This window comes from Vigna umbellata, chromosome 4 (assembly GCF_029865625.1).
Source record: "Vigna umbellata cultivar VRB3 chromosome 4, Vumbellata_1.0, whole genome shotgun sequence".
NCBI lineage: Eukaryota > Viridiplantae > Streptophyta > Magnoliopsida > Fabales > Fabaceae > Vigna > Vigna umbellata.
This window is the reverse complement of record NC_142168.1, coordinates 4,802,238-4,812,730: the sequence shown is the minus strand read 5'-3', so window position 1 is coordinate 4,812,730 and position 10,493 is coordinate 4,802,238. Positions and strand designations below refer to the sequence as shown.

The following is a 10,493-nucleotide window of genomic DNA, read 5'->3' as shown; positions in this document are numbered from 1 at the left end:
GCTCGCGACGCCTCTGACCCATTTTTTCCCAATCCAACCGCGTCTTCGTCCGCGTTGACAACAACCCTGTTTCTTTCCCCGACGCTGAAGATGTCGGCTTCGACGATGCTATTGGTGACTACGACGTCTACGATGGAGTTAGCAGTGGCCCATTGTCCGAGGACGTCAGGAAGGAAATTCTGGAGCTAAGTGGTTTTTTAGAACATCCGGGAAACAGACAATGAGGGAAAATGGAAGGCTAAAGCCCCTCCTACAGATTTGGAATCAGAGGCCTTCTTCACAATTTTTCAGCAAATGAATTTCCAGGTGCAATTGGATGACACCTTTCAGGATGGAGAACAAAATAGCGGAAGCAGTAGAGGTAGGAATGACAACTGACTGTGATGGCAGCGACGACGGCTGACTGCATCGAAGAGAACAACAAAGGGCAGTAGTTTCGAAGTGGAAACGCGAGGTGACACCCTCTCCTCCTCGCAGATGAGATGGATCCTCGTCAACCTGTTGCAGAAGTGTGTTGCGAGGAATGAAGATTATGTGAAGCAACAAAAATGGTAGCAATGACAGCTATGGAGGGTCAGAACAGAGAAGAGGAGGTCCGACGATTCGACCGGAAGCATCGCGGTGTGATTCCGACACAGAGACAGCGGTGCATGACAAACACGCACTCGAGACCAGCTGAAGAAAAGCGGTGCGTGTGGAGGCTTCTGGGAGGTGGATTACCAGGGTTGAGCCGCGCTCCTTGAGGCACACCCAACCCTTATCTTCGCCAGAGAAAAAGACGACGGCGGCTACCAGACTGATTTGGCACTCGTGGCGGCGTGTGAATGAGAATTAGCCATCGGAACTGGCGAGGTTGGCCATCGCTCGAAGAGCTAATTTAGATTCGCTGGTCACTGGTTGAAACTACGACGGTGGCCGCCGATGGCCGGCGGCGGAGAACGGTGGTGCATAGCAGAATACAGTAAAGACTTTTGGTCTTTGATTGACAGACAATGCGAATGCCAAAAAAGGATTGGGCATCACTTAAAATACCCATTCTGAGATAAATTCTGGAAGTATAGCATATAGCTAGGTCATATTAAAATCTGGAAGTATAGCTTATAGTTAGGTCAGATTTTAACTGGAAGTATAGCTTATAGCTAGGCCAGATTATGGAAGCACAGCACAACTTTGTAATAACTGTTATCAGAAAAAACAAATGTATTTGATAATATTGGAGAAAGGCCAGAATTCTAAGGCAGAACTTGACTAGGGTAATTGGAGCCCATTAAAAACACATGTTAAAGAAGAGACTTTTAGGGGACCGCCAACGGCCATGGCGGCCAGCCGCCGACAGACAACAAAGACAGCGGAAGTGGATGAGACAAGCTCTGATACCAAGTGGAAAATAAGACTGATTTATTATTCTCAATCATAAAAAATTCATTCTGATACTTTCTATTTGTAATAATCTAATTCTCCTAAAAAGGGAAATAGGGAAACTAGGAAAGTAAAATAAAATAAAGATTATATATCTATTTCCTCTAATTAGAAATATTTTAAAGATATTATCTCAAATTACAACAACATATTTTTCCCAACTTTTAATCCTCCTAGATCATATTACATACCCAATTATACTTAAATAAGTGTGGCTAGACCTTTCTAAACATATTTTTAACAAATGGCTTCAAGATCTCAACCAAAAACTCACAAAAACTCAAATTAGAGACTCAAATTGAATTTTACCACTTGTGGCACAATTTCAAGCAACTTAGGGACTCAAACAAGTCCCAAACAACTTACCAAAGCTCTCCAAAATGACGATTTGAACACAGAACCCCAAAACCAAGTTTTCATTATTTCACTTCCTCCATTTGAGTTCTAAACCAAGTTGAACTCTACACAATTACCACCACTCACCCGAAACTAAAATCTCGCCCAATTAAAGTGTTGAACATAACCCAAACTAGTTCATAAACACCCAAACTTCAACAATTCAGTTTACCAACCATTTCTCACCATTTCACTACCTTAAACCTCCACTTAAACCCAACAAAATTACAACCAAGACTACTATTTTTCCTCTAACAGTTCAATCAACACAATTCACTTCATCAACATCAAATCCAATCTCACAAACATACATACAACAGATTCAACATATTATACAACATTCATTGTCACTCAAATCATCAACATATTATCACTAACACACAATAACATTTTTCATCCAAACAATGTAGTACTCACATTCCATTAAACTTATACTACACACTTCAATTAAAAACAATTATCTAGCTTCCCTTACCTCGACTCAACAACTCCAAAACCTCTAAACACTCCACAGATTTCTTACGGCACAAGGAACTTCTATAAAACTTACAAATCACTGATTGGTGATTGGAGACCAACCTTAGAATCACAAACAAGCTAAGAATCACAAACAAGCTAAGAATCAAGGGAGAGAGATTCTTGACCCATGCAAAACAGAACCACTTTACATGATCAAGAACCCTAAATACTAAGGAAAAAGGGGTTTACTACTTACCTGCTTGATTCAACCAATTGATCGGTCAGATTCGTAGCCCTTGACGCAGGATCGCCTAGACACTTCCTGATCGTTGAAGAGATGATTGAGGAATAAGAAATTGTAGAGAAAAGTGAGAGAAAGAGAAGAGAATATTGTTTTAAAGAGATAGAAATATTTTAGATAATGAACCGAACTTTAAAATTTCTATTTATATTATAAGATTATTTTATAATAAAATAATCGGTCTTATTATTTTAATACATCTATCAACTCTAGTACTCTATTTTATATGTTCTTATATTTTCTAAGTATTTTTTTTTCATTTTTTATATCAAATATAATGAAATTAATTTACAAAATATTTCTGAATAATATTGACACTTATAAATGATATTAATTATTTTTTGAAAGAATATAAATAATTTTTTATAGGAAGGAGGGCATTCTTTTTAAGTAAGATTTATTTTATTATTTGTTATACTTGGTGATATTTGTTTAGTTTATGCGTGCTAGAAAACTAAATGGTTAAAAAATCAGAAATGCTGAACAATATCACATCTGATCCTTCTTCTTTCCTTCAACACTCTTTCTCCTTCTCACTCTTCTCACTCGTTCAACTTGTTTCTACCAGCACTTTCTCATCAAAGCAACAAGGAAGAAAGGAAGTTACTTCACTTTTCTGTAAACCTTTCACTCTCTTCATTCCATCAGAGAGCAAAACCTGAGAAATAAAATAAAAGCACCGGATTAAGCAAGCCAAGCAACCCATCACGATTCCAACTTAAAGCACCGATTTTTACCGCCGAAACCCGACACCCAGATGAAGATTTGATTCGATCCGTCATTTTCCTCAAATGGGTCACTCCAATTCTTCGTCGCCATCCAAGCGCGGCCACGTGCGGCAGTGGCGGCTCCTGGACCTCGTCACCGGCGTGTTCTTCTTCCTTGTAGTGCTCTTCTTCGTCATGGTCTTTACCCCGTTGGGCGATTCGCTCGCCGCCTCTGGCCGCCAGACGCTGCTCCTCTCTGGTGCTGACTCCCGTCACCGCCACCAGCTAGTGGAGGCGGTCGAGACAGCTGGGCGGGGCGTGGAGGCATGCCCCGCCGATACGGCTGATTACATGCCGTGCGAAGATCCAAGGCTGAACAGCCAGCTGAGCAGGGAGATGAACTACTACAGGGAGAGGCATTGTCCCAGGCCGGAAGAGTCGCCACTCTGCTTGATTCCGCCGCCGAACGGTTACCGGGTGCCGGTGCCGTGGCCGGAGAGCTTGCACAAGGTGTGTGTTGCGTTTTTGTGCTGAGGTTACTTTGGACAGATGTTTGTCTTATTTATGTTTTGTTAATGAATTTAGGGTCCATGTGGATAAACAACTTAGTTATGAAGTTATTGATTAAGGTTTGGATAGATTTCTCAAGGAATACCTTTAAGAAAAGAAGCTAAGCTTCTTCCATGAGATCAAATTAGTTTATACTTAAGCTGGATTGTAAAAGTTCTCTTATAGCTTCTCCCAAAGCCTATTTTAACTGAGTAACCCACTGATTGACCCCTAACTAACTATTTAAGGCCATTTAATCAACGGACCTATCATTTTCATGAACTCTCAAGGGAGTCTTTCAGTAGGGGGTGAGTTGTATACTCCCTTGTACGTGTTTAATTCCTATAGATAACAAAAACGATTAAATATTTGTCACAAACTTAGTTCAAGCAACTTATAAATAATACATTCTTAACAGACCCACCCTTACCTTGACTTTTGTAATAATTATTTAGAAGTCATTTATAGAGTAATTGTGAATGTTCACATTTATTGTGTATTCAAATGAATTCTTTTTTTAATTCCGGTGTTTAGTTATTGTGTATGCTGACTATTGTTGACTTAGAGGATGGACCAAGGAGCTAGTTTTGTGGATTTGGAGTTTGGAATGGGACGGGGCTTTGGTGAGGGGTTTAAATCGGTAGTGTTTATTGTCCCTTTTTGTGTTTTGGAAGAAACTTGCATTTTCAGCGGCTTTTGGATCTTGGACCTTGTTGCCAGTTTGATTCTTGTTGTTGATGCGTCTTGGTGGTTGAAATAATAAAGTAATTGAGCTGTTTGTTGCGGAAGAGTTCATATTTTAATGGTCCAGACCAAGATCAATTTATGATTAGATGTTAGTATGATGTTTTTGAAGGAAGGTGCCGTGATGGGTGTCTCTGTTTAGAGTTCTTATTGATCTAACAGAGTCCCCCTTATGGCTGTCTCTAATTTAGAGTTCTTGTGGGTTTAAAGAATGTGCTCATGTTTTTCAGAGGTGAAATTGTGGCTACTAGGCCACATCGTATTTATTTCTAGAATCCCCTAGGACAAAGAGAATTCCTTTCAGAATAGGAATTCAAATACTTAGGAAAGGGGTCTCTTTGGTTAGGGCGTCACTTTAATCTTAATATGATGTTAGGCTGGCAGCCAAAATAGAATTTGCTACATAGTGTGATGAAATTGAGAACGAGATGGTACGGAGAAAAAGGACAGAAAAGAGAAGAAAGGATTAAATTATATTCATGTGAGTGATGAGTTTATTTCTATCTAATACTTAGTCGATCTAAAGCCAATTGTTCTAGTGTAAATTTGTAATTCCTGAGAGAGCTATGGACAAAATATGTTTTAGTAGTTGTGTTGTGTATATGGACAGCTGATCAATTGATGTTCCCGTGGTTGCTTTCTGTACAGAAGGTTCTCATTTTAATTACTCTAATCGTAAAAATATTTTTAAGAGGATGGATGGGAGATGGTAGTGCCTATAATAGTTTTCTTTCTATTTTTCCACTTTTTTCTCTTTCACATTTAACGAGGGACATCTTCAAGATGTCCTATACTGTAGTTTAGAATGATGATAGAGTTTATCATTCATGATTTGTCAATCCAAAATATTGATGATATATTCTGTGCAGATATGGCACAGCAACATGCCATACAACAAGATTGCTGACAGGAAAGGTCACCAGGGATGGATGAAACTAGAAGGTCAACACTTTATATTCCCTGGTGGTGGTACAATGTTTCCAGATGGAGCAGAGCAATATATTGAAAAACTTGGTCAGTACATTCCAATAAGTGGAGGTGTTCTGAGGACTGCCCTTGACATGGGGTGTGGGGTAAGAGGTGTTATACTCTTTTCCTTTGAGAACTCACTAGAATTTATTGTTGCTTAACATGCAAACATATCCAATTTCTTTACAGGTTGCTAGTTTTGGAGGATTTATGCTATCTCACAATATTTTGACCATGTCTTTTGCTCCAAGAGATTCTCATAAAGCTCAAATACAATTTGCTTTGGAAAGAGGAATACCGGCTTTTGTTGCTATGCTTGGTACTAGAAGACTCCCATTTCCTGCATTTGGATTTGACTTAGTTCATTGCTCTAGGTGTTTGATCCCATTTACAGCCTACAGTAAGTTTCTTCATTGCAGCTCACTTGTATGTCTTTCAATCTTCTACATGCGTGTCACTTCCCTAATGCAGGAGATCTGCCTTGCAGATGCCTCTTATTTCATTGAAGTGGACAGATTGCTCCGCCCTGGTGGATATTTAGTTATTTCTGGCCCCCCTGTTCAGTGGCATAAACAAGATAAAGAATGGTCTGATCTCCAGGCTGTGGCAAGAATCTTGTGTTATGAACTGATTGCTGTAGATGGTAACACTGTGATCTGGAAGAAGCCTGCAGGAGAAACATGTCTTCCTAATGAAAATGAATTTGGTCTTCAGTTATGTGATGAATCAGATGACCCAAGTCAAGCTTGGTAATTTCCGGCAGACTAGCTAGATTAAGTTATTTCTGCTCTTATTTTCATTGCTTTGCAATTTTGCTTTGTTCAGCATCAGTATATAGTACTACTAGAGTGTATGTTGCCATTGTTAAAAGATCTTATGGATTATTTTAAATTCAAACAGTTGATTGTTTTGTAGGTACTTCAAATTGAAGAAATGTGTCAGTAGGACATCTGTAAAAGGAGATTATGCTATAGGGGTAATTCCCAAGTGGCCGGAGAGGTTAACTGCAACACCTCCAAGATCCACCCTCCTGAAGAATGGTGTTGATTTGTTTGAGGCTGACACTAAGAGATGGGTAAGGAGGGTGGCTCACTATAAGAATTATCTAAAAACCAAGTTGGGCACTCAATTTGTACGCAATGTCATGGACATGAATGCATTATTTGGGGGTTTTGCTGCTGCCTTAAAATCTGATCCGGTGTGGGTGATGAATGTAGTTCCTGCTGAAAAGCCACCCACTCTTGATGTTATCTTTGACAGAGGTCTTATTGGAGTCTATCATGACTGGTGAGCTCTGATCTTTTTGCATTTCTTCTCTTAAATGGGATTATCCAGAATCTTTAGTGCTCTGATCTTTTTGGCACTTGCCTTTGAAAATAAACCTTCCTTTTTTAACTGATAATATGATTTGAAAATAGGATATATTGTGAGAAATTTTTGTGATTTGCAATGATTATTCGCATGGTATTCAGTGGTTTTATTTTTTTGCAAGTGCTTCCTTCTTCTCCAATTTTGACTTGTTTGCAATGCTTGTCACTCTACTACACTTGAAAATTACGGACCTCTACTGTATTATGGATGTGTCTTTGTGTGCTAACAAATATGGCTGTATAAGAAATTCAGAGTGTCTCAAGCTAATTTTGTTCTCATTTAAGATAGTTTTTTGGATCTAAATTGTGTTAAACTTCTCAATTAATCATACGGCTTCATCAAATAAAACTTCAGTGGTAATATTTTGTGATTGTAGCGAATCTTCTATGGAAAAGGAGTGAAAGTCTTTTACATATCATTTATAAAATGAAAACTTAAGCACATAAGCTCTCTAACTTAATTTTAATCCAGATCCTGCTTCTGATAGTCTAGTTTTTTATTTAATATATTTGAATGATTTTTCAATTTATAATGGATGAATTTTATTGGATCTAAGTTTTATGTTTATCCTTCCAGGTGTGAACCATTTTCAACATACCCTCGTAGCTATGATCTAATCCACGTAGCCAGCATTGAATCCCTTATAAAAGATCCAGCTTCTGGTAAAAACAGGTATTTTCATTTTTAACTTCTTGTATGAAGTCACACCACTTCCGAATTGATTTGGGATATCTATTTTTTGTACAAAGGGACTGTACAAGATCTTGGTGAATATATCGAATTCCTAAATGAAAACTAATGGTCATTGCGTATAGATATTTGTTAACAAAGAGAACAAACAAGGCAAGCGTGATAGAAAGAAACATTGCTACGGGAACTAAGTTATGAGTTATACACACGAACATGTTACATGTGTATTGAAGCATATATCTTCACTGCTTGATTTGCCTCTGAACTGGTGTTTGTATTTTGATATTCAAGAGAAACAATTATATCCACTTGATTTACTTAAGACGTATAGTGTTTTCATTCTCTCTGCTTTTATGTCTTCATAGCTTCTTTGACACATAATTTTAGTATGATTATTTTTCCTCAAGAATATGAATACTTATATCATTGTATTGAATGCATTTAAATGTTTCAAACTTCAGAATGTTGAAAATGAATGATCTACTTCTGCAACTAGGTTATATTATGTTTGAGTTTGTGTAGCCTGCAAAGAGACATTCAATGTTCTAATTCTTTGGTCTGCTCTGGAATAATTGATTACGATTAAATTACCTTGTATTAAAAGTCTGTTTGGATACAAAGCTAAAAGTATTTTTGAGAGTTTCTGAAAGCTTCTTAACTGAAACAAGTCTATATTTCTAGTAAAGATCTTGAAAACACTTGTAGCTTGTATCCAAAGACACCCTAAATTCTTTACTTTGATGCCAAATGTAGTGCATAGTAAACAATGAGCTCACACTTTGATTGCAGATGTAGTCTTGTTGATTTGATGGTAGAAATTGATCGAATGTTGCGTCCAGAGGGAACTGTGGTGGTAAGGGATGCCCCTGAAGTGATCGACAAAGTAGCTCGCATCGCCGGAGCAGTGCGGTGGAAGCCTACCATTTATGATAAAGAACCCGAATCACACGGCAGAGAGAAGATTCTAGTTGCAACCAAGACTTTATGGCAGCTCTAAGTCACATCCCATTCACACAGCTCTGTAATTTCGGTAACTTCCCTTTTTCCATCATGTGGAGGGTGAAGGTATGCATCAAAGAGATGCTGTTTTCTGACTCTCAATATTCTCATACAAAGAACATACTCAGGTAAGATTTCAAAGAGATGGAAAGACCCTTGTGCAGTTTTTGCATGGAGAATGCAATACAGTGTTCATTACATTTTCTCTAAACTTTAAGGATGTGAAATGTAATTCAAAACTTCTTTTTTATTGTAAACATATTATCATTGATTATAATTCAGCTACATTTCACTCTCTGTTCTGTTCCCTTTTACTTCTACTTTATCGTCAACTTTTTCATGCATTGAATATAAATACGAGGGATTTAACATTTAATCATTTTGGGAGTTCTTGGTTTTAGTTTTGTGAGGGTGTTCTTGACGCAGTGTTTTGGTTTTTCTGTCATTTTCTGTCATGAATAGAGACCTAGACAGATGAATCTGAAAGATTAATGTCAAAGGAAGTTTACCAGTTAATTTTTTTTTCAAAACTAAAATCAATTTATACAATGGAAGAAATAAATCAGATTTTAGAAATAGAGATAAACAATAACTTTTTTATGTATAAATCAAATTACATTTTTAAAAAGGATTTAGTTTTTGAAAATATTAATAGAAATTGGTGCCATGTTGAATGAATGAATTTGAGTAGTAACTCTTTAATTGCTTGGGGATTGTAATGGATAAACACACTAATAATCCCTACAAATTCATTTCAAATAAATTGAGTTAATTGCTTTTAATGATCAAATGAATTCAATTTAATGCAATACCTTAACGGTTAGGTCATCAATTATTTACGTTAATCCCAGATTTAATATGATTTAATCAAAATTAGTTAAAGTGATCAATTTGATGAGATTAGATACCCGTAACCTCAAACATGTTAGGTAAAGTTTGTTTGGAGCAGCTTTTATAAACCAATTTTTTTTTTTATAAATCAGTATTAGTTTATATTGAGATAAAAAATAAAATTTATAAAAATATATATTACAAATAATTTTATACATAAACTATGAAAATCTCAACTTTTTTATATATATTTTTTCATTTGTTTAACAATAACTAAGACTATACAATGACGTGGACCCTTACCTTTTTAATGTCATTCAATACACACGAAATCCAAACATGTTTTAGTATTTTGAGCATATAACTTTTTTGTGTGTACTGCATTAATTCATATAAGATTTTGACACTGATAAATTGCTAATCAAATCAATTTTTATTTTTATTTTGATATACTTCAATGATGTATTAAATAGTTTTAGGTGAATGCAAAAATTTATCTATGATAATATATTTTAATCAGTTTGTATTATAATAAACATCATAAATAATCTATATATTTGTCTAAAGTTGAAGCTTTACTCTTTTCTTTTGTTGGTAAGGATAACTGAATTCAAATTTTGATTTTGTTAAGAACTGATCTCCCTTTTCAAACTATATTTAAATAGAGGGGTACTACTAGTAATTTAGGGTCCTGAATATAGCAAAAGCAAGTTGGCCCTTTGAGTTGTTAGCTGAAATTATAACAGAATCAATACAAAACAGGATGAACTTATTAAATCGAGGGGTGCCATTAGTAATCTGAATTTCCAAATAATATCATATTAAACCTAATTAAGCAAAGCTTGTCTATCATTATTCTCCAGCTCTTCTTCCTCTTGTTTATAAAACAGCACATAAAACCTTTGCTCCTTCGTTTCATAAATTTCTTCTAATTACAAGGACAATGTAAAACATCATTATGCTCTAGTTATGTTTTTTCTCCTTTCCTCCTTTTTCTTCTTTCTTTTATAGTGATTAGGAAATTTTGGGTTTTTAAGCTTCATTTTATGATGTTAAAT

At 36.2% G+C, this 10,493-nt stretch overlaps 1 protein-coding gene across 1 annotated transcript; it reads left to right on the top strand.

Annotated features, from left to right (window-relative positions):
* The first annotated feature begins 3,059 nt into the window (after positions 1-3,059).
* LOC124823843 (putative pectin methyltransferase QUA3) lies at positions 3,060-8,901 on the top strand. Its single transcript, XM_088114729.1, has 7 exons — positions 3,060-3,792; positions 5,445-5,648; positions 5,734-5,944; positions 6,032-6,293; positions 6,460-6,831; positions 7,492-7,587; positions 8,395-8,901. The coding sequence occupies exons 1-7, from the start codon at positions 3,367-3,369 to the stop codon at positions 8,600-8,602; spliced, it is 1,779 nt and encodes a 592-aa protein (XP_087970855.1). The 5' UTR covers positions 3,060-3,366; the 3' UTR covers positions 8,603-8,901.
* Positions 8,902-10,493: the final 1,592 nt, after the last annotated feature.